At 40.4% G+C, this 24,882-nt stretch overlaps 2 protein-coding genes across 4 annotated transcripts in view; one reads left to right on the top strand and one right to left on the bottom strand.

The window, feature by feature from the left end:
* The first annotated feature begins 87 nt into the window (after window positions 1-87).
* On the top strand, window positions 88-6,072 carry LOC127479714 (uncharacterized). The gene is made up of 2 exons (XM_051807009.1): window positions 88-878; window positions 939-6,072. The coding sequence occupies exons 1-2, from the start codon at window positions 571-573 to the stop codon at window positions 1,531-1,533; spliced, it is 903 nt and encodes a 300-aa protein (XP_051662969.1). The 5' UTR covers window positions 88-570; the 3' UTR covers window positions 1,534-6,072.
* A 2,560-nt stretch (window positions 6,073-8,632) lies between these two features.
* The window catches only part of SLC9A7 (solute carrier family 9 member A7), a 76,586-nt gene continuing 60,336 nt past the window's right edge, over window positions 8,633-24,882 (bottom strand). The window contains exons 16-18 of one of the 3 annotated variants that reach the window (XM_051807003.1): window positions 22,086-22,191; window positions 12,913-15,451; window positions 8,633-10,519 (exon numbers count right to left, since the gene is read on the bottom strand). In XM_051807003.1, coding sequence (XP_051662963.1) covers window positions 15,203-15,451; window positions 22,086-22,191 — 355 coding nt within the window. In that variant the 3' untranslated portion in view covers window positions 8,633-10,519; window positions 12,913-15,202. Of the gene's footprint in view, window positions 10,520-12,912; window positions 15,452-22,085; window positions 22,192-24,882 lie in introns of those variants that run through there. The other 2 variants (XM_051807004.1, XM_051807005.1) reach the window with 2 other exon arrangements.

Genomic DNA, 24,882 nt, shown 5'->3' with positions numbered 1-24,882 from the left:
AACTCTTTCTTTCCCATAGAACACTCGGTGTTGTACAAGACATACAGCAGTGGGAATCCAAAGCATGTAATATGGCAGGGCCTGCAGCACTGGGGCTGAGCAGGGAGGAGTCTGCCTTTCCTGGTTCCCACTGATGCCTTCTCCCCTAGCCCCTCTTTCCTTGTTGCTAGTATTCCTAAGGAAGGCTCCCAAAGCAAGTGCCAAGCTTTCTGGTGCTTAAATATTGTAAAGTACTGTAGATTAGAGAGAGAAGACACTGATGACAGATGGGGTAAACCTGAGGGGATGGGGAAAGGAATTACCTTTAAGTTGTAGAAAGTGGGATTTTTTTGGCAGATAGCTTGGCTGTAAGAGGGATGAGGAACTGGGATTTGATCAGTAGGAGCAGCTGTAAATTGTGAGTGGTTTAATTGGAAAAGGCAGCTAGGAGTATGCATGAGGGAAGGAAGGAACACGGAGAGAGCAAGCTGGGAGGAGAAGTAGGGAACAAGAACTGCCGAACTGCAGTGAAGTGCTGGCAATTGCCTGAGGGTGTTGCTTGGAGCAGACAGAGGGAGAAACCTCAGGGGGATGGAGGGTGAGTTTGAGTCTGAACTGCAGGGGGAAAACTGTCTCAGTTCAAATGGCTGTACAGACAACTGGCACTGGACCAGCCCCCCGGGTGGAGTGCTGGTCCACAGGGCGACGGTGACTTGCTTTCTGCTACAACTTTTTCAGCCCACACAAACACATTTTTCCTGCAAACCAGACTCTTCTTTTTCCCTAAATTCCATAAGGAATTTATTAACTGCCCTCCTAGCAGCATCAGAGTGGGATGCATGGGAAGAAGTGCTCTCTTGCAAAATGGAGGTTTTAAAGCTTAAACTTGTGAAAATAAAGTCTTTGCCCACCTCCTGCTGCTGTCAGGCTCAGCTTGGGAGCACAAGGGATGATGTGAGAGCTGTCTCATCCAGCTGCCTTTGCCTGAGCTGCATTTGGGAGTGCCTTTGCAGTCACTTCAGTGGGCATTACCACCAGAACAGAGGAGTCTGGAGGAGATCCTTGTCCATGTCCTTGGTTCAAGTGACAGGTGTTTGCACACAGGATTTGAAAGTCCCAGTTCTAGCAGTGACTCATGTGCATATCACTGATACCTATTGTTTTCAGTATGAGCTTTTCAAAAAATGCCAGGAAACCTCTTGTATATGCACACTGTTACAGAGACAATCAATGCCTGTGCTGCAAAGTCAAGCACTGAAGGAGTTGGTGCCTGCTGCCTCCCTTTTCATACTCCTTGTCAGTCATTGTGTTGTTTTTTTCTCCACTGTAGCACTTGGTCAACACTCAACGCTGGACACACCTGGGACAGGAATGGATCGTGCAACACGTCTGGCACAAGGAGCATTGCCCAGTCTGTGCCAGAAGTTAGAAAGCGTGCAGGAATCTGGTGGGAGACTGAAGGAGTTGAAAGGATGGAGGCAGTATCTCATGGCTGAGGTATTCAAAAGCTCTCAGAGGAACTGGGCTCAGTCCCTGGTGCCACACTGTCTGTGAGATGTTGGACAAATAAGTTAGCTTTTCTGAAGAGGCCAAGTCCATATCAGGCTGACCAAAGCTGAGTGACACCTCTGGTATGCTGGAGTTGGCTTTGCAGAACTGCTGTAGCAGCAGTGTGCAGGTGTGCCTGGTCAGGGGGCATCGGTGGCTCAGAGTGACTCTGAACCTCTGAGTGAGCTAATTGGGAAAAGGGCAAATGTGCAGTGGCATTAACATGTTCTCTGCCCTAGCCATCCAAGTCCCAAGTGAATGAATTCATATTTTTAAGAGATACAGAGAAATGTCAAGTGAAATAACAGCCCTCTGTCTTGGAGAAGACCAAGATGTGTGGTTTATTTAGTCTCAAAGTCAAGGTTGAAAGAGGACAGTGGTGCACAGCAGCATGAACAGCAGAGTGGGAGAGAGGTAATCAAGCTATGAACAATACTGGCATAAAAACAGGGTTTTGTACATCAGCAATGAATCACTTCAGTCTGGAAGCTGGAAGAAGATGGGGATTTTTTTAACCATGAGAACAGCATGGCAGGAAGGGATGGAAAAAAAGAGACAACTCATTTTAAAATACAACTCCTATAATGCAGAAGCAGAAAGGAACTGATATGGTAGACTATCCTGTTATGGCAAGATATGAAGCTATGTGGTCCAGGAGCCCTGTAATCTGTGTAAAGTTCTGTACAGAGTGCTGAAGTCTCCCGAAAAATCAGCTTTAATGTACAAAAAGACTTGAGCCCCAATTTAAAGATGCTTTGTACATTTTTGTTTTGCTCTGTGAAAAAGAGGCAGTGCTGACTTCCATGGAAACATTGGTAAATAGTTTGTTCTGGAGTACTCTGCAATAGATTAGTGTCTCATAACATTTTCTATGAGGAAATCTGGTAATTGTGCCTTTGCCAGTATTTGAATAACAAATATTGGAGCTGTAGAATAAATCAAGACAGCACAAACCCCACACCATTAACCCAGTAGTTTTTGCCCCATTTTTTTAAGGTGAGAGGAGCTGAGGGGAAAGGAGAGGTGGGGTGTGTTTGTGTAAGCAAAGACTGTGTGGTTGTTCACTTGCAACGGGTAGAAATCCCAGCTGTGCCAGCAAGTGCAGGGTGTGGGACCACACAGCCCTAGCACTGCCCTGGCTGTGGCTGAGCTGTCTTTAATGCTTTGCCATACAGCTGTGAAATGAGTAGCCTCTCGTTTATTTATACAGAGGCATGAAACTAGTTTCAGGTGTGCTATGGATAGCATTTAAAGTGCAGCACTTGTTAAAATAATGGGAAAGGGTTGTTGGAGATCAGGCCAAGTACAGCAGAGGTCTCTCTGATGGAAGGTTTAGAAATATTTTCTTGACTTTTACAGTCATTTAAGCTGCTGCTTGAGCAGGGATGACTTGAGTGAGTTGTTGTGGGTGTTCCTTCCCTCTTCTTTTTTCTCTTGTTTTTTAATAAAGCCAGTTTAAGAATAATTAGTGATACTTAGCTCTATCTCAAATGGATTTAGAGAGGACAGGATGGGACATTTGTTACCTGTCCCAAGCTGTTCTTAAAATAATTAATGATGAAGACTTCATATCCTGCATCAGTCATTTACTCCATTATGTCAGTATGTCCACTGTTAAAAACTGTTCTCAATCATCTGTTTCAATCAGTCTTGATTCAGTTTAAACCCATTACTTCTCTTATTGGATGCAGAAAACAGCCTATTGCCATTGTTCTATGCTAACTTGTTCTTGTCACAAGCAAATAACTGTAGGATTCTTTTTTTACACAATGAACCCTCCCAACTACTCAGCTTGTAAGCCCATTCGTTTCCAATTCAGGTCTCAATTTTACAGTTTTTGTTTTGATAAAGCACTTTGATTTGTTCATCCTTTCACATTGATCAACTTCCATACACAAGTCCTAGTTCTGTCTTGATGCCACTAGACCAGATAACCAGATAAATATTTCAGTCATTCATATAACCTCAATTTCTTGCATGAAAAGAGATGCTTTTGCTTACCTGAAAATTGGTTTTGGATGTTCACAAAGGTTTTTATATCTAAGATGTGGAAACTGGTAGAAAGCAGGACCCAGCCTTAAATTGCTTATTTCTGATGAATTGAGTGATTGTGGTTTTATACTCTGTAGTAAATGAGAAGCTGCTTTAGCATAAATTTCATTTTGTATCTTAAGTTGTTAATTTGAGACCATATCTTCCTATTGATTCTCTGAATTCTTTGTAAAGTACTTGTGCTAGTGGGGCTAGTTGGCTCTTCTCAGAACTTACAATTAAAGATTGGATGATGATAATAATAAAATCTAGCCATTATTTCTAAAACTTTGTTCCTTAATGGGAAAGGAGTGAAAATCTTGACTAGTAATAGAGGTTATATGTAGCTGCCTTGATACTTCTGCACTAGAAAATGGCCATCCTGGTGCTTTTAGCTCCCCACCATAGATGGGTTAATGTGTTGCTTGTAAACTGGAGATGCTAACTTTGAAGGAAGCAGCTATTGCATAAACTTGACTTATCTCTAAACTGAGTTTCAGGTTGCTTGGAGCTGCCAAAGTGTGTCTGCTCATGTCTGTACCTACAGCTTCACAGATTCCTACCAGGAAGAATTCCAGTTTGGAGAAACAGAGTTCCTGAGGGCTGACCCTTCAGCATCCTTCAGCAGGCAGAGGCAGAGAGAAAAACTTTACTGAGTACAGATCAGGTGAGTGATGCCCCAGTCCTCATGGCAAAAATCCTGTCCTTCAGAAGAGTTAGGTTGTGCCTTTAACAAACATTATTTAAAAAATCTTTACTATTGCATGGAAGAAAAGGTCCAGGGATAAGTGGGAGAGAAGTCTCTTGTGATCTGTTACAGAACAGCTAGAAAAATTTCAAGCTAGACATTTAATTAATAAAACTTTTCCATCTTCTAACGATGGGGACTTATTTCTAAATGCCTGCAGGGCTTCATCACTGCTCTACCCATGAAATGTTCATTACAATATTGAGAGGTTTTAAACCTGTAAAGGTAAAAACCATCTAGGGAAGTTGCTCCTTAAACTAAACCAGCTGTAGTATCAAAAGTATCTAACTGTAAGCAGTAATTTGAATACCTGTGATATCATAAGTGCAATTAATATGGAACAAAGTTTGCATCCTTTGAATTCCTTTACATCCTGACTTGACAGTCAGGTTTTGGAATAACAGCCAAAAGGTAAAATTAGGTTGATATTATAACCAAGTGCTTTCATACATGCATAGTATTATTCTTCAAATAAGGTATGAAATTTAACAAGGAAAAGAATTCACACCCAGCTTTGCAGATTTTGTGGATTAAAGGCCCAGTATGGACCACCTTCCTTTTTAGAAGCTTTTCGTTGGTTTTTTTTTTTTTTATTTACTGCTGCCTCTGCCTCACACAGCTGTAGCATCTGTATTGAAGCATGCAGCTAGGGATAGCTTTTAGTACCCTGAGGGTAGTTTTGTTTACATTTGACCATTACATTGCAACAGCTAATTCCCTGCTAGTGCAGGGAGAACCATGGAAATTTGCTGGCATTCCCTTCTCTTCCCTTTCTAAATACCGGTAGCCAAGGTAAATCACATCTTGTCCTGTTTAATTTTCCAGTAGGGTTTTACCAACATGGATGTCACTTGTGCCTGAGGAGACCTTCTCCCATGATCAATTAGATGAAACTGCACTATGCACCCTAGGCTCCCCTCTCTTTCACTGCCTGAAGCTGCTCAACACCACTGCTTCTCTGGGGTCTAAACATAAACTCCTGCCGTTGGCTGAAGAGCCCAAATGAGCTGGTTTCAGCTGGGGTAGAGTTAATTTTCTTCAGAGCAGCTACTTTGGGGCTGTGTTTTGGATCTGTGCTGGAAACAGTGTTGATAACACTGCTATTGCTGAGCAGTGCTTGCACAGAGTCAAGGCCTTTTCTGCTCCTCACCCCATCAATGAGGAGTCTGGGCGAGCTCAAGGAGTTGGGAGGGGACACAGCCAGGACAGCTGATCCCGACTGGTCACAGGGATATCCCAGATCATATGGTGTCATGCTTGGCATACAAAGCTGGGGTAAGAAGGAGGAAGGAGGGGACATTCAGAGTGATGGCATTTGTCTACCCAAGTCACCACACTGCCTGATGGAGCCCGGCTTGCCTGGAGGTGACTCAACACCTGCCTGTCCATGGGAAGAAGTGAACGAATTTCATGTTTTGCTTTGGTGTGTGCACAGCTCTTGCTTTACCTATTAAATTGTCTTTATCTCAACCCACAAGTTTTCTCCCTTTTACCCTTCCAATTCCCTACCCCGTCCCACTGGGGGCAAGTAAGCGAGCATCTGTCTAGGGCTTAGCTGCTGGCTGGGGTTAAACCATGACACAGACCCACAGATACATACAGTTCAAATCCCACTCTTCAGCTAACCCAGCCGGCAATTGGTTTCTCAAGGTCTGAGTACCAAGGGATCTGGATGTGAGCAGGTGGCTGGAGCTCCACAGCCGCATCCAACCCCACAGCATCTGTCTAGTCCAATGCCTCCAGCACACTGGGGGTCACTAGGAAAGGTCTGCTTCCTCCTGGTTGCTTTTTTAAAATTCACCATCACCGCACAAGACAAACTCAGCAGTGTAATAGGACAGAAACAATTTTCTATACAGGATGACCAGCATACAGCAAGAGGTGGGGCATGGAGAAGCACAGAGAAGAGCTCTCTCCCTCATCATAGTGTGAAAAATAAAAGCACTGCTGGAAAGATGCGGTTGGAAGTTCTAGAAAAAGACAGGTACATTTCAGTACTAGGGTTGGTATTGAAAATTTCAATGCAATAAACCACATTTCTCTCTATAGCTGTGGCATGTATTTAATTCCTTATCCTTTCTAGAATAAAGCATATTTTCAAGATAGCTGTAGTCTTACCTCATGTTATGATTCCCTTTTTCAGATTTTATGTATTCATTTAGTATATAAATTCTATTTCTTGTGCCATAACAAGAGAGTAGACTTGGTTTTGTTTAAGATTTTTAATAGGGATGGATTTGATAACTTTATTTCACTGATCAAATGGCTCAGGATATGTAGTGTATTTAGAAATAGTCATATTTTCAAGCATTACCCTACACAAATCTGAATGTGTTCTTAGAAAAAAACTTAGCTCCTAACTTCAAAAACACACATGGCTTATGTTACTTGAAGTGCTTTGCAGAAATCACTTTGTCCTGGAGCGTGGATTAGTTTAGCAGGAATGGTTTTTATTTTGTGAACTCAGTCTTGGTTAGGAAAAATAAGAAGTAACTCGATTAACAAAATTCAGTTGATTTGAGAAAATTTAACTCAGTCATAGTAGTGGTGCTCTAGTCTTGGAATAGAAGCAATGTCAGATTGATAAACATCCTTTATTGATTATATTTAAGAATACACAGGGGCAAAGGAAGTCAGTGTGCAGAAGGTCTGTAGCTCTTCAAGCAGAATTTAATTCTGGTCACCATCTCCTTTCATTATTTCCACTCCTCCCTTGTTTGATCCAGTTCAAATATTCAGCTGATATTAGCATACTGAAAATTTATTGACCACCCTTAAAAAGTTTTATTTTTAGAAGGTAGGTCCTACATATTTGAGGAAAACATATTGTAAAAACAAAGAAGAATGATTTACTTGGATTGGACAACAGAAAAACAAAACCATTGAAAGCAAGTAGCGTTAAAAGCACCAGTTCTTGGGCTTCCTGAACAAAGGGGCTCTGTAGTTGAGACAGGAAATTATAATTTTTGTAGTTGAGAAATTATAATTTTTGTAGTTGAGACAGGAAACTATAATTTTTGTAGATCTCAGTTTTCCAGGATAACAGTTGGTAATGTTGAAGAAGAGTCCCTTTCTCGTTAAATAACAGTTCCGAATTTCATAACTCACCTGATTACAAGCTTACAGATTCTAAAACCTACTTATTACAGTAGAGCCCAATATGCCTCTCACTTTCAGGCTCACTGCAGAGCTTCCCTTCTTGACCGGAGGATGAACTTCAGAGCAGGTGGCAGTTTGCTCTCCCTGAAAGCAGTCAGAGGTACCTGTGCTGCCTCATCAGCATGTGCATGCTTTGCACGTACAGTATGATGGCAAACAACTAAAATCACACTACCAAATGTGGAGCGTCCATGCCCACAAACTTTTTGCCTGGAAAGGATCAAGATCTAGTTCCTAAAACAAATTCACTCCCATTAAAACACTTATGGTTGACGAGAATAGAAAAGTACAGTCAAAATGCAACAACTCTTAATGACTAGAGACACTGCTTCCAACTATTCATACAGAAATGAGAACAAGAACAGCATAAGATGGGTTTCACATCCTTTAACTGGAACTGCAATATTTCATGTTCAGATTTGCTGACTCTGTGAATTGTACTGCCACCAGCAATTATAGAAGTGGGTTCCTCCATGTGAAGCACAGCAAAGCCCTCTGATTGCATCACTGAGAAGAGGAGGACCGTTCCTGCTCAGAGAAGGTCACACTGTGAGTAGAAGTCTTGCCAATAATTCCATAAGCTACCAAGGAGTACTCATTTCTTCATTGTTCCTACGGTAAAAGTGCAAGGCACAAGGGAAATATTTATCCTGAGGTGTAAGTTCCTGTTTTCATTAAACTGAAAAATAACCCCACTGTTTACTGGTTGCTACAGTAAAAAATTCCTTAATTTGTACACCATTAGGGAAGTTTTGGTGTAAAATACACGGTAAGGTAACGCAAGACAAATAAGACTGTCCTCTGGTATCTTGCACTGGAACTGGCACTCTGCCTAAGCTTCACCTCACATCCTCTCAGAGGAGTGGCAAAGCCATGCATGCATTGCTGCTTTGGGCAGCACCAGCAAGCAGCTTCTGTACCAGCCCCTCAGCCCAGGCTCTGTGCAGGTACAGCAGAAAGGAGTTTAACACAAGGGGTCTGTTTCCAGCTTTCATCTGTTTTGTTGCAAAACTCAGACTAGCTCCCTGCATGTGTACGAGGGGACAAACCTTGCAGAAGTGGTACCTGACTCAGGCTAGCAGGACTCAGTTGTTCAGGGAATGCCTTTGTCAGAGGTCAGGTTTGGGTTTGGACTGTGTTGAACGGCTGTTGGTGCAACTGGTGGTATTGGAAGTGCTGACTTTTGAACCTGTTGATATGCTTTTGAACAATCAGTTTTGTTACTCGCTTTTTTATTTTACAAAACTGCATCAGATCTTCCTTTGCCATCTCTTCTACCCAGCTGAAACAATTTTATTTCTCCACACAAAAATGTTCACTTTTAGTTGTAGCTTCCAGACCTTCTGACAATAAAAGGGTATTGAAGCAACTGTTGGATGCTCCAAGGTGGGAATAATTCATTAGATTTTAAGGATGAAAATGTCAAATCTATTCTGTACGGTGAGAAGAGGGCTGAGTTGCTAGCTTTGCCTTGAGGAAAGGTCTGACAGTATCAGCCCTTTTCACTTTTGAGATAAAATACAAAGTTTATAGGTATGTGTCAAGCCACAGTAAGTTTTGCACTAATATTAATCAAATAAGAAGAGATTACATATTTCTGACTTGACTACAGGTGACAACTATGATAATTTGTTCCAGTGCAGCCAACAGTAAAACTCAATGTGAAACAATTAACTCCCCAAAAGCTACCACCACCTTGTACCTGCTACTTCCCAGTGACTCCAAGGTCTATGGGGGAAGTAAGGGAGTACTAAGAAGAAATGGAAAGATGAAATACTTCGACCTGTAACGGTAACACCTGAAACTTGTTGATAGAGCAGGGGTTCCAAACAGCACTAACATTTCTTCTCTTGAGAAAGGGATGCTTGGATGAAGCCTCAGTCAGGAGGCTCAAACAAAGCTGAAATTACTGCAGTATCTTATCCACATGAAAGAATGTTTAGCTGAGTATGTACACAAATCAGTCAGTGGCAGAAAGCCCAGCAAGTGTTTGTTCCCCATCCTCCATTACTACTATCCCCACAACATGGAGAGCTTTCACAAGATTTTGCTTTTTTCTCTCTTCCCTATCCCTTGCCATTTAGCCTTGTTAGGAGCCCAAACTAGGGCTCAGAGCACCTGCAAGCCATTGGTGTGCTGAAGACCAAGAAACCAGACCCTAGCACTGCAGAGAGTTGCTGTTCTCCTTAAATCCTCACCAGTTTAACTGCAAATATCAGAAGGAGGGTTGTCGCTGTAGCTGTCAACATGACAAAGAGGCTGTATCAAAGGATACAGTACTATAGTCCACTTCTACAAACCTCTGCTTACAGTAATTACTTCAGCATCGTTAAAGACATTTGGTGTAGTAGCATCCACTTTCTTGCATACAAGAAACAGTGTTTATCTCTCAGATTAGGCCTTATAATTACAGCCCTCCCTGACAGCGTTTGGACACTTGAACCTCTCATACCATGCAGGCTTTAAGTGCCTCAAGGGAACTGAAGTTGCAAAAGTTTTGGACATCTACCACAGCAGTCTTAGGACAGTGTGATATGCTTTGGATACCTGTTGTGTTTTTATGTTTGAAGTAACCTTAAGACACCTCCTGCAACCTTACTGGTATGGTCATACCTTAGGTGACAAGAATTACGGGAATGGTAAACTGATAGAAATCAGATTAAATGCTGCTTCTGATTTTGAGCATTATGAACAGACCAGAAACAATAAAAAGGAAACATGTAGCACCCATCCTATAATTGCAAAGGAAAAGCACAGCAGCCTGTCTCCCTGCTCCACCAAAACCAGCTATGGATCCTATCATTCTACCTCCCTTCCTTTACTTCTGATATCCCAAACTCAAATCAGACAAACTTACCTCAAGTGACCCCATGTGCTGGAAGCTGTTATTTCACAACAGCTATTACTGATCAGCTGATGCGAACCAGAAGACTCTTCTGGTATTCTGCTTTCTGGTATTAATCTGTGTCAACATTAAGACATTCAAGCCAAGCAATTTAGGACTGAAATTCAGAATCAGGCAGTGGATGATAAGCTCCTTGATTAAACTAAAATCTAGAAACAAAAGTCATAAACATATTACAACGTAGAACTGCATGACCTACTTCTCCCTGCCTCTGTAATAACAACTTCAGAGACTCTACTAGTTAAAAAATAAATCCAATTTATTTCTCATAGCCTGAAGTTAAGTATTTTAACATTGCAGCAAAACCCTTTTAAGTTGAGTATTCACTTTCTCTGAGGGAATACAAATCTGGACTTTTTTCCAATTAAAAGTGGGAAAGCGACCTTTAATTGCAGTATTTCAAATTATTGCCATTTAATTAATCAAATTTGCATAAGTTAGCATAGCTTTGAAATTGTGCTCAGGCACAAAAGTGAAGTCTGCCTATTCTGCCTCCCTTCTTTTATAAAATCTGTATCTAATGTGTTCATGTGTGGTGCTTTCAACTCGAAAGAGTTAAAAAAACCCCCACAGGACACTAGGGACATCAGAAAATTAAATGAAAAAAATTAGGTTAACAAAAGCTAGAACTAACCCAAATATTTTTAGTTTTCCTAGGACAAAGATTGTTGTTCCTTTGCATGCATCAATATAAACACTTTCTGGATCTGTACTACTGTACGTGAACCTGGGAAGGGCATTGGTTTTATCCACAGCAGCTTAGCCAGGTATTAAAAAAGCTAGAGCTTCTCTTCCAGCAAGTTCCTTGATATAGACAGTGCAGGCAACTAATAAAGTGTTCCATTCCAATGGAAATTCTATTCCAGTAGCTGGCTCTCCCAGTTAACAGTCCCCAGATGAAGCTTCAAACCCACTAGCATTTTGAAGGTCTGCAAGTCCATATGGGGTGGTGCAAAATAGATTACGATCAAGAAAGTAGCAGAAGATAAAGACATAGTGAATGAAGCAGCCAAATCAGATAGATAATTTTATTTCCTGAAAATCTGAACTGATTCTAATATTTAATCACTTTGTCACAACTGTTTAATTTCCATAGTAAAAGCTTATGTAAGTCACTCGTAACAAAACAAGATATGTCATTTGAGTTCTGCAACACAGATTCAAATATGATTCACCAAGCATTTACATCCTGTTTGTTTGTATGCATGCTGTGTAAGGCACCTCCACATTTGTCACACTAATGTTACCCTAGAACTGCTTTCAAAATTACTAAAGGCATTTTAGAGTCAAGAAAACATTGTAGTTGTGAGGTTACCTTAAAAAAAAAAGTTCAAAGTTACTTTCCTTGCTCTGGATTAGAAGCAAGTCAGTATAAGCGTTTGTTTTTGATCAATTAAAGATGGGGTGGTTTTATTACTTTTGCATTGTCCCATTGCCCTTGTTTTAGGATAAAATATGCAAAGCCTACATAACGTCTCAGCATTTAGGACTGTGAGATTAAGAATAGGAATTGTTTACAATGCTGTTCCCACAGTAAAGCTGCCTGTTTAAGCCATTTCCTGGCTTTGTAATTCACTGTTTCCCCCACACTTTCCTCCTCTTTCACTTTGCATGCTTATTTCTACTGGAAGTTATTTTTCAGAAGGGCACTCCCAAAAATTCCACACCAAGAAGCAATCTGTGGTTTCTCAGTGCACTGTATTAAACTCTCCTCCCCAAACCTGGGAAGCAAGACCCTGCTCCTGCACTGCAAAAAGATTTGCAAGGGCTGCTTCTTACAAAGAGCATTTTCCAATATAGGGCATTTGAATTTGTTAATCTACAAGTTTTTCTCTTAGGAATGTATTTAACCTACTCAGCAGCTCAGTCCTACTTTCTGCAATTCTGATTATGACTAAGATTGTTCACAGCCAGTCCAGGGTATTAACTGGCTTCTCTTCTGCTGGATGGTCTGTGCCTCCTGGTCATGATTTGTCTTCCCTTGCTTTTAAGTTCCAGTGGGTCATGAGTTCAGTAAATTAAGGAGAGGAATACTCCCAGCTGATGCATCTGTAACTTCCCCGGTTTCTCCCCTACAAAGGTCTTCCCCCTACATGTTAAAGAACAGCACACGAAGCTGAGGTTTCTGAGTATCCAAATTCCATTCCCACACTGGTGCAGAAGCAGAGACCATGTCTGCCAAAGCTGAGGTCAAGCATGTTATTCCACTGAGCTGCTTCAGAGTTAAAGGAAACACTGAACCTTTCTTTGAAAGGCATGTGAACCATATTAGTTCCTAGGGTTTTACTGTTCAGAATCAGACTGAAAGACGCTCCTCTGACCAATGCTGTCTGAAGAGAGACTGCAATTGGACTTTAATTGAAATTATACAAGAGGGACCATGCTTTCCATTCCAATCTGATTATAAAGACTATAGATAGCTCCTCATGCTACTAAAGTTGCTAGACTTCCTATTATGTCTTTCCCTCCCCTGAGGAATAAAACATAGTAGCTATCATTTAGTTAATAGTAGACATAATTTCAACCTTTGCTATGTACTCACTTCAGATCAGCTCTTTGGAAGTTCAGCCAAAAAAACTTTTTTTTTCACTCCTCCAGTCAAAATTCCTGCAGTCCTTTCCCAAAAGGCAATTCCTTCAGTATAAAAGTAAATAATTTTTTTTTGTCTTTTCATAGGCCATAAAACTTGCATCCTTGGAGTAGGGCTAGACTTGGTCAAGTACCAAGTATGTGATACTTCACCCTTGTTCAGGTTTTATCAGAAAAGCCAGCTTACACTGCATAGCAGACATGTAACACACAGCGCCAACACTTGTCATAGCATTGCCCCTCTCTGATAACTGGAGATCAGAGTATCAGAGCTACTCCTGGAGCCAGCATCAGCAGCACCTTCAACACCTCTCACAGAAAGCACCCTGAAAAATCCTGTTTATAGGACTGCTCTTAGCAGTCACAGGATCTGCTCAGAGCTCCCCAGCTTTGACTAATAAACAGCCTGTAGTCCCAGGGAAGTGAACTTACTTTTTTGTGCAAAACATGTGCAGCCCCTGAAAAGGAGTTGTTCTGCTCAGAGATCTTCAGTGTTTGTTAGTCTTTACCATTTAAAAACAGAGCTCAGACTACATCAGTCTTAGTTTTTCCACAAAAAGACTTCTGGGTTCCTTGTGTCTCTTTTCTTAATAATGTTAGACAGTGATTACAGATCAATGGCCTTTACGAATTTACCTTGGAGGGACAGACAAGGAGGTAGATCACTCATCATAGGACATATGTGAAAGAAAATAGACCAGACAACACGACTACAATGTTTCTCTGCAGCAGTAAATTCGTGTACTGAGGTTAGCCCAATAAGTTTAATACGTAAGGAAAAACAGAGTGGGTATTTACTCACACACAATTTTATGAGAGGAACAACTGAAATGTCAGCAAGAAAAACACACTTTTTGGACAAATTGATATTACATCACATTAGTGGGCCACAGAACTCTTTAAAAAAATAAATCTTTTTGAGACATGAGAATGAAATCACATTTTAGCATGCTTTAAATAGCTGAACTGCTCCTCAAAGCATACATTTTCAGCTATTGGCAAAGACAATTATTATCTCTTCATCTGGAAATTAAAAAGCATTTAGCAATAAGTTAAAGCTAGCCTACGTGTAAGTGGGCTAAATACTAGTCAGAGATTTTTCCCTTTTCACATTTAAGATGATAGTACAGTTCATCACTTCTGTAGCTTATATGCTGTTGTGCAATGCCCCACTGAAGTTTCACATCTACTCTGCAAGAGAGAACAAGAGTAAACAGCGTTTTTTTAGGATAGTCACAAATGGTAAAGCCAGTAGTATTTGTTTTTCTGTTTAATTAGATGTTTGCTGTTTATCACACACAAGAACTGTAAGCAGAGTCCATGAATTCTTCGGAGCAATATGAAACCTCATGGTTCCAGGCAAGTTCAATACTGCCTCTCTCTCTCTCTCTCTCTCTTTTTTTCTCCCTCCTCCTCCTATCTGCTGTTTTCCCCTGCCCAAGTTTTCAACAATCCTTAAGGGAAAGAAAGTTTTACTTCATGACTGCTATCCAAGAGAGCCTGGCTCCAGGCTTATGTTGGGTCAGGTGCATCTTAGATAACAGGAAGCTGGATGTTTTTCATTTGAGGCACTAGAAGTTAGGTTAATAGTAATAGTCAAGTTGCCCAAAGCTAAAGGGACAAATAGCTCTCATTGCCTTCCTATTTAAACAGCTGTCCAGTGAAAAAATCTTCTTTCCCCTTTTTTCCCTGAAATATATTAAGTACAGCTTGCAGTAACAGATTCCTCAGTCTTCCATTCATGCATCTGTAGTCCTATCGTATTCTGTCCCATTTCACTTCCTCAGCCTCAGGAGAGAAGTTAGCAATGGATTTCTCTACATTCAGATAACACACATCCTTTTTTGTCTCATAATAATTATCAAGTTTTTAGTTCTTCCTCCACATTCCCCAGCTAAGTCAAGACAAACTCAGTTCTGTGACAATGTTTTCCATGTACCTCTCTTCAGAGAGAGAGCTGCTGCAGCTGAACAAGACAATTGCAGCATGCTAGTTATACTTGGATTCGATATGTGGTTGAAAAGAAGAGAATGACCAGTTTTCTCATTCGTCTGTATTCAGACATTTAGAAAACCCCACTGTCAGCATCTTGAGTGAAAAACAGGTGACATCTTCAGACCCTTGTAAAACCACTTACGCATGTTAACTTGTTTGAATAAACTTCCCCACCTCAAGTGACACAGTGGCCTGCAGTCTTCCTTGATCCATTCAGAGAGCAAGAGTTATTTTTACTGAGTCAGTAATCATGCATTGTATTCCAGAGGAAATACTAGCCGGGTACCCCTGCTTGTAACTTCATGATCTGCTGCTCCCAAATCACGTTCCAATGCTTCCTCTGAACTACTTTTTGTTCTCCTGCCATCAAGGCTAGTGGTAGCTGTATGGGGGCCAGATGAACCATTTGCAGTTATTGTTGTATCCCCATATGTCACAGTAAGGTCACCATCATTCAGAATAAAATCAGAATCCTCTTCTCTAAGCTGTTCCTGATTCTGAAAAAAAAAAAAAAAAGAAAACAAAGAAAAAAAAAAAAAGAAAAATCTTTGTAGAGTGCGCAGCATCTTTCTTTGCCCAAAAAGTAACCAAACAGAAGAATTTACCTATGTGTCAATACAGAAGCAGTAAGAGGTAAAGCTTCACCTTAAGAAATGTTAAAAATAACCTTGAACCCAGTGTTTGCAAATCAGCTTAGTGATCCCTGTATAACTGCTGCTACTGTGGAGAGATGATGGGGGAGCTGAAGCCAAGAACTAGGTTATGAAACGGGTAACCTGGGATTTAGTAGCACTGAAAGTATACCAAAAGTACAGGAGAGATCAGCAGTACACACTGTTTTTTGCATGACAGTTTAGAAGGCAGTACAGGAAAAAGACTGGAGACCAAGGACAATTAAGTCACTTCAGATACAAAGTCAGAGTTGCATCTATAGCTAATTAATCACATTCATTAGTAAAAGTTTCATGCGAACTGGTAAGAACTTTAGAAATTTTAGGCCTAAAATTTTCATGTTCAAGAATTCCTCAAAAATTTTTTGTTATACATCAAGAACTAACAATATTCTTTCAAATTATCTGCTTACTTTTGCCTGCTACTAAATAGAGAATTACTTGACCTAGTTCTTGTGAATGCTACTGAGCCATAAAAAAGATTGATACAAGAAAGTGCTTGCTTCATAGTTCTGTAACTAGTTTTGATATGTTCTCTTTTCAAAATGATTTAAGAAACTGGTGCATGAAACCCTGTGAATTTATTTTGGCAGAGATGGGATGAAATATATGGTCAGAGACTAGAAATTGCTGAAGTGTAACAAAACACTTAATTTCTCTACACAGCATAATTACAACAGCAAGCAACAGTACCATGTTCCACTCCAGTTTAACATGGTCTTGGTAAAAGGCAAAACAGCTGAATTGGTCAGAAAATGGGCTTTCTTTATATTTGAAGAAAATTCTATCAATACTATAAGTTTGCCTTCTTGCAAGTGAAAGCCATTATTTCTCCACATGAATAGCTCCATACTGCTTAGCAGGAGCTGAATTGTAAGTGTCTGTGTATTGCTGTTCTCCTCGGTAGGCTGGACACTGATCAGGCTATGCTCTCAAAATACATTATTTTCTTCCATTGCTGCAAAGGAAGGAGGACATAGGCCATGTGAGATAGGATGCCTGTGTTCAGCCTGAACAGAAAGCCCTGTCTCTACTGCAGAACAGGAGCTCAGGCACTGCTGATCGAAAATGCTGATTCACCTGTCCATGATGAAAAATGCAGCGCCTGGCTAAATAAAACTTCCTGGGAAAGCTTCTTGTTATGTCAGAATGATAATCAGCCAAAATAAAGCAGCAGAAGCCTCTAGATGATACAGAATATTTAACTAACAAGGACTGGAAGAGGTGTCAGGAGTTTGCCAAAACCAATGAAAGAAATAGTGCAGTTCAGCAGTGGGTTCAAGACAAGCCCTACCTAGAATGAATGCTAATTTCTCAGAAACTTCATGGCATCCAAATTTATCATTGGTTTTTAGTGACAGGGTTAATGTGATAGAGAGCACTGTTCCCAAAGAGCAAATACAGTTTAGAACACTTGCTTTCTTTGATCAGAAAGAAAACACTGAACTACTGGCACTATCTTAAAAAGCAAGAATTAAAGTGTTCGACTATAGTTGGCAGAAACAGCCTTTACAAGCTTTTAGTTGCAAAAAAAAGTAAAAGTCTGAGGGACAAGGCCAAGATGTGCCTAAAAAAGGCACTCCAAATAGTAACCCGTTTAAGAAATTCTGATATCCATATATATATTGTTTTGAAGAAGAGGCATTCAAATAAAGACGAAAAGCAGAAAAAAGAGCAAGAAGCAGGCAGTTTGTGACTGTTGACAATCATGTTTTAAGAAGCAGAAGAAGCTGAGAAGCTCTCTCATATGTTCCCTTTCATGGTCCTTGCCCTTGGAGAAGCACCAAGGAGGGGAAGGCAGGGCTAACAGAGAACCAGAAGCTATTGTCATAACAGGATCACATGTGAAGTGGCTGCAGCAAGCTCTCAAAGCACCTCCTGTCTCCACAAAGCTACTGAACAGTGAATCCTTGCAGCCACCTATCAAGATAAGAAACTGGTAAGAACACACTACACTTGAGCTTCCCCAAAAGGTTGAAAAGCTCTTGGAAGCAAGATATTGAAAGGAGAGGGCCTTAGATTTATACTATATGGCAAGTCCTAACTCAGTCTTTGCCGGTTTGTCCCAGGCTATACTTGCATGTACATAAACGTGATCAGTTCCAGAGAAAACACTTAGCTTTCTCTCAAGATAGTGAACAAACATTGCCTTGTATGAGCCAAGTTCCTTTTATTTATTTCACTTCTGAATAGCACTGCAAGCAGCAGGTAATTTATTTCATATATTTCCCCAGACAACATCCATGAACAATCCCATGTAGCATACGGATTTACTATGTTTGCAAACAAAGAGGATGGGTGAATAAACCTACTGTGCTTCATGCAGCATGAACAATTCTTTCAAGAAAGACAGGAAATGTATCCAAGTAGATCCCCAGAGACTTGAAATACTTCCAAGAAAAACCCTAAACAGGCCTCTGCAATCCCCTACAGTTCTGTAGGAATAGCTTCAATTCAGTCAAAAAACATAGGTCTGAACTTCACTACTTAAACTGACAGACTAGAATGGCTAAATACCTAAATCCAAAATTCTGCAAAAGCCTGAATTTTGCTTTGATGTGCTGACCATAACCTTGAGGGACCTCACTGCACTCTGTCCTATTTGTGGTAAAATCTGTTCATGTTCCTAAGAATGTGTGCTGGAGATGTTTTTTATATTAAAGCTTATTTAAAGTGAGCTACTGCTTACAAGGCCTGTCTTTATTGCCTTCTAAGACAATGTAAAAAGAAGCACAAGCAGAGTGCAATGCATTGGCAGTAGTCACAAATGCTGGTGCTGAATACAACACAGGCATCACAGATGACAAAACTTGCATCAGAAGTTACTTTTCTTGTGGCTCCAAAACAAAAGCATCAAGTAGCGTGCATACAAAATATATTGCAACTTGAATCTGATGCTTTGCCTACAGTCTCTCTGTTTCTCAGCCGAATTTAAATTCACCAGGGAAACTAAACAATTTTTGCTGTGAAGGTAGAACCAGTAAGGAATGGGAAGGGCAAAGCATAGCTAAACAGTTTTCTTACCCATTTTGAGAGTTACAGCCTGCAAGATTTATAAAGACTCCAAATTAAGTTTCTTCACTGGGGTCGCATACTTATAAATTAATTCAATTCCCTCTACTTTCATGCCAAGTTGTCATACCACATATGGTGCAAGAACTAAACTTTAAAAAAAAGTGTAGGAGTGTGTATAAGACAAAAAATACACCCTGAACAAAAAAAAAAAAAAACCAAACAAGCAGGAATGCTTCTTCCAACTGGGATAAATGACTAATGGAACAGAGAATTACTAAAAGTTTCAAAGAACATGTCAAAAGGAGAAGAAAAAAACTGACCTACATTAGTTTGGGATAAATTGGAATGCCCTGCCAATGGGTCATGCACTGAAGACAACAGCACCAGAAGAGAAAAACAGTGTTTAAAAATACAGTTTTCAAAATTTCTCTCCTAACTGCAGCAACTTTTCATGTTTTTAAGTTCCAACTTGCAGTATGTCTGTGACAAACACTTAATGGTGGGCCTAGTGGCACTGACTGAAAACAGTGGGAGAACATCAGCAAGGAATAGTAACAACATCTCTGGAAAAAAATCCACTGTACCTCACCTCTGTGTGCTGACTCAGATTCTGACACGTATGTCAGGCAAATTCAAGCCTAGAGGACACGATCTCATACTTAAAAATAAGTTGTGGGTGGACTACGTAATAGGATCATTTGACTTTCAGACTTTCAAACCCTCCTTTGGCATCTAGTTAAAAAGACATACTCCCACTCATGGAAATGAAAGTGAATTCTAAATACTGTTGTAATAAAGTCAGAGGAGAAAAAAACCCCAAAACAATAAAAGCTGAAAACAATACATCAATACACAATCCGTATAACCACACAGGTGTAAGCTTTCTTCTCTATGTAGATGTCATAACTCAGACTTGCACCTGAACGAGATCCAGGATTTAATACTTGTTTTGGAAACATATTTTCCAGCTATGTTATACTCTATTGAATATTTACAGACTTTTTTTTTGCTAAACTTAAAGTCTTCAGTCTTTAATTCTCACAGATGTACCATTCAATTTCCCTGGAAATACCTCACAAAGGCAAACTATTCCAAGCACTTTCTGTCCCCACAAAGACATGGCTCTCTCCATTGCTTCACCTGCACTTAAATAGAAAGGAAAAAAAATTCCATGGCTTTTTAGTCAGTAATAAAACAGCACAGCCAAGTTCTGTAGCTAAGTCAGCCATGCAAAGAGACAAAAAGCAACAAAGCAATTGCAGGGTTCAGAAATCTTGAAAAGAAGCTAGAAAAAAACCCTCAAAATTAAATTCTTTCCTAAGACTAATTCACAATGCACTGAAATAGGAACAGAAGAGAGAATACAATGTGAAACTTCCACATTATACACCTTAACATTATGCAACCTGGCAAGCATTTTTAATGAAGTTAACATTCCATGTGTGTTTGTCACAGAACCAATCCAACTAAAGAATAAGTTTCCACATGCAGCAGTAGCTAACAATGATGAGTAAAGAAAAAAAAGAGCCTAACTATGAGAGAAAACAAAAGGCAAAGGTTGCATGTTCATTCTGGTTAGATTCTCAGTTACTGGACAATTACTCTCACAAGATCATATGTGGACAGACACACAGGCAACACACAAGTAGGCTAATTGGTCTGATGGATGCCTTCCAGTCTAGATCTGCTTTAAGACCTCCAGTGGCATTGCAAAGATGAGAACAAGGCCAATTTCTTGCATTACTAATAGCTCCAAATAGGCAACAGAAATTTCAAAGTCCTTTGAAACTTTTCTATCCGGTACAAGTAAGTTGCTAATAATACCCAGAAAGAAATGCAGGGAAGTATTTCAAAGTTGCAAGTGGAATTCATAACTGTCTAGGAAAGGATTAATAGCAAACTGGTGCAAGACTACTTCAACATAGCAGAGATATTAACATCCCAGAGAACCTGCAAATTAGAGATATTCCCACATAGTACTGTGGTTTTATTTACAAGTGGCTCATAAAAAAGTTGTAGATTTCAGAAGCACTGTACAGATAGCAATGACATGTATCAGGGTCCTGCAAGAGTAATGAGAGAATGAAGCATTAATTATTGCAAGACATGGCTGTAAAGAAGAGAGTGACCTGCTAGACTGAGATAAATAACTGCCTAATGGTTCCTGAAATGTGATCTCAAATTTCACAGTGGAAACAATAGAGGGAAGCTCTACCAGATTTGTTTCTGGTGTGGGTATATGTGTCAGTGACTTCTCTAAGGAGACCTCAAAGCTTAGTGGTAACAGGGAAAGAACCTTGTGCAAAACTGTTGAGAAGGGAATACTTTGAAATGATTCACTGAACTGGGTTATTGACTAAGCCTGTGTCCTACTTACAGGGGCCAGGACCAGTTTATCACTATGGGGGTATAACCAAAACTGTGTATTCTACACTCTCTATGTTATTTCTGTTGGACTGTTAACAATGGATCATTTGCAGCAGCTGCCCAGGGCACACCTGACACCTCAGGCTACAAGCTGGGTGTTAAAGAACACTGCGAGGCAGGGGAGTGTTTCTTTGTCTTCATACCAATGACTCATCTGTGATAACTCCCCTATGGGGAGGCATTAGCACCTTCACACCCAGCCCGAGGGGTCATCTCTGCTAATGGGCCACAATGGACTGGCATAATAGGCAGCTGCACTGCCTAGACATCAAAGATTCCAAAAATATCCCATGACACGCGGAGTTACATCACCCACTGGGAAACTCCCATGCTGAGGGAGGTACTGGGCATTCCCACCTGCACCTGAGCATATATAATCTTTAGGGTTTGAGACTTCTGGTACCACTCATCAGATCCAGAGGAGGATCAGAATTTCAGCAGGACTGCCACTGCCACTCTCGACAAGACTGCAATCATTACTTCAACAGAACTGCAACCATCATCCAGATTAACAGGTTTCCTTTCCTTTTACTTTGTCCCCAGGGGAACCACGTGGTGTTCAGCACAGGGGTTAACAAACACTGTTCTGTTCTTGTCCCAGGGTGTGGGGTTATACAACTGTCTTTGTGGGTTAAAACCAGTTTTCTCTGTATCATTTGATTGATTCTAATCTTTTTAGGAAATTGTAACTCTGACTTGTAATCCCTCTTGAGCTGGATTCATTTCTCCCACCAGTTTAGTTTTAAACCAGCACAGCCTGTAATTTCCCAATATCTTTAAATGTTATTTTTTAATGTAGTATCTGAAAAACAAGATCCTTTCTGGTTTCTACCAACAGAAGCTGTTGCCTTAGGGGAGAGAATCTTAAATCTTTTCTGCCTAGGACAAACCAGTACTTTCTTGCAGTATATCTATCAGATCAGCTGAAACCAGAAAATGCCTAAAAAGAAAAACACTGATTTGCTGAAGTTAAAAAAATAATAAACAAAACACAGAAGTATTGAGTTGTTCTACTTACATCATAAACCTGGGGACTTGTCAGACAGCGGGCTATCAGGCCACACCAGCTGGGTAGAGTTGTGGTCAATGGAGGGCCACTGTGAGTGAGAATTGGCTTTAAATAACTTAAGTAGTTAAGGAAAACACACCAGTGCTCAACAACTACTATCGAAAATAAAAAGGCAAGCGTACATAAATGTGGTTTTGCCTTTCAACTTTGGTACTCAATAATTTTACATAAAACATCCCCAACATTTTCCCCTTTTTCCTTTCAAGTGCAGTTTCTTTACTCACACATCTTCCGCAAGGACAACTTTCTTAAAAGTTTCACACAGTTCTGATTTTTCCAGCTTCTGAGTTCTCTAAAGTGTAAACGAGCAAGTAAAGGTACAAGCATTTTACTGTTAAAGGGTCCAAGACTATTTGTGCTCTGAAGATGGAAGCATGGTGTCAAGGTTGCAAGCGAGAGGTAACAAGGTGACATTCCTATGTGGCTCAGTGTAGGGAAATAAAGAAATGCTGTTCATCCAACATCCTCAAAGCAACATAGCCAACTGATCTGCTAGTTGCTTACTGAGCCATAGAGATGCAACCAGTAAGGCTCAAAGACATTTCTGCAGTGCACATACACATACAGCACACAGTCTCAGAAAAGCAAAGGGAAAAATGTATGGCAAGAACCATGTAACACAACATGGAAGGAAACAATACTACCTAGATTACATTGAGGGGACATGGGGGTAGGAAAGGAAGGTATCTTTACACCTCTTTTCATAGGTCTGCTCCCAGTTAAACTCATGTTTGTTCACATGAGTACTGCAGATTGATAATATGTCTGAAAAAATGCTCAAGAGTCAAAAAATGTTTCCCTGTTACGGAGCAGCATGTTGATCTTGACTGGCACATGAGTCAGTCTAATTATTTTAAATGTAAATAAATATGTTGCAGGTATTCCACTTACTTTCCTCAGACTCTAAGCACAGAGATAATCAAGTCCATTTGTGAGTATAACAGTTTCTTTGATCCTCCCAACAGATCAACATACTTAGGGGACAGAGAGGGTTAAAAAGGGGCTGTTCTAGCAAAGAGCTATCTTTTCTCCTTAGCAGAGCCTGGCATAATGTCTTTGCTAGAGCAGAGTTATGTTTCCTCCTTCACTAACATTGCTGTTACACCCATTCCTGAAAGAAACAAACTTGGCCCTTGCACTAACCTGCCAGCCTCTACACTGCCCTGCGGCAGACAGGCCCGCAGCAACTCGGTCGTAAGAAAACAAACCCAGTAAAAGACATCTGGTACTTCATCAAAGTTGCAGTTTTCTTCGTGTTTTACAGTTGTGGGTGAACCCAGGGAACAGCCCATGACATTAAATGAACTCTGCATTCCACAGGAATGAAGTTGCCGCTTATCCATCTGTACAGAGCTCTGCAGGCAATAGCCAGCATTGGAGCACGCTGCCATCTCTTTCAAGTTAAGTTCCCTTGCAAAGAGGGAATTTTGAAATAATCTGCCTTTCTACCTAGGAACCAAGTGAATGTATCAGAAAAAATATTTTGACATTTAGTCATGAATACGGAGGTGGCAATGCTAAAGATCATTCTGTCTGTGCAATTTAAGCCCACCCAGACAATGTTTATCTGAATGCCTCCTTGTAACAGAAGGAGCAGACTTTTACTTCTAAGATAGAGCTCTGCCTCTGGATGTCAGTTTCCTAGGCACAAACTTCACAGAAACCTTCCCTAAAGATTGCTAGTCACCACTGAAAAAAGTAAATGCACTAACAGCATTTTTTAAATTTCTGTGAAACAGGTAGTTAGGCTATAATTTTCTCCAGGCACTCCCCCTGCCCTTGCTGCAGCTGCTGGGGACTGCATTGTGCCAGTGTCAGCTGAGGGAAGTCAGCCGGTGCTAACTACTCTTTCTTTCATCGGGCACATCCCTTTGTAAATTCAGGGGTAGAGGATAGTTCTGCTTCCTTAAAGACAAAACAGAAGCAGTCAGCCACAGCCAGATCCTTCCATGCTCTTAACACCAAAGTTTTATAGTTTGCGTTGTTTTCTTTTTAATAACAAAAATCGTCCTTGTTGCACTTTGATACTAGCCACTACAACTCAAAGGGTTAACTTGAAGTTACTAGCATTTATGTATACTTAAACTAGCAGTACACTTCCTTCCTGGGCTTTGGCCCAATACTACTGCATCTGAAAGCCTTGCTCACAAGATTTTATCTGGGAGAGGCAAGTGCTATTAGGATCTCAACACACTACCAGGGCTTGCGTGGGTGGGAAAGCTTCATGCACAAGGCATGGAAGGAAACTACTATGCTCCAACTAGGCCAGCAGTCTCTCATCAACCAACGGCCAAGATCCCAATGAAAAGCCTCACTCCTCAGATTAAGGCCCTGTCACAGGTAATTTTGCATATTTAACTGATGAAGAAATTACTAGGAATCAAGAATTGAAATTTCTTTGTGTTTCTGGGTATAAGTGAATGGCCACAAGATTGTCTTTGCCATTTTCCACTAAGTGAATGCAAGCTGTTAAGGAGGAGCATATGTATGACATATTGATTAAGAATCAGTTAAGAAGATTAAAAAAAAATACAGGTATGAAAGACAGGACAGCTACACAAAAATTGCTCAGAAGCCTAAACAAGGCTATCTAAATAGTACAATAATAGCTTCAGAAAGGCTCTACAGTACTATATACACACAGGGACACTCTGCTTTAACACCTATAGTAAGTTCTGGATATACTTGAGATAAGCTGGATCTCATGTAGAACTTCCTCTTTAGAAATCAACCACAGATTTGGGAC

This window comes from Manacus candei, unplaced genomic scaffold (assembly GCF_025592945.1).
Source record: "Manacus candei isolate 608988 ecotype Guabito, Panama unplaced genomic scaffold, ASM2559294v1 h1tg000069l, whole genome shotgun sequence".
Taxonomy (NCBI): Eukaryota; Metazoa; Chordata; class Aves; order Passeriformes; family Pipridae; genus Manacus; species Manacus candei.
The sequence above is the reverse complement of the archived record's forward strand: the minus strand, read 5'-3'. Positions and strand labels throughout refer to the sequence as shown.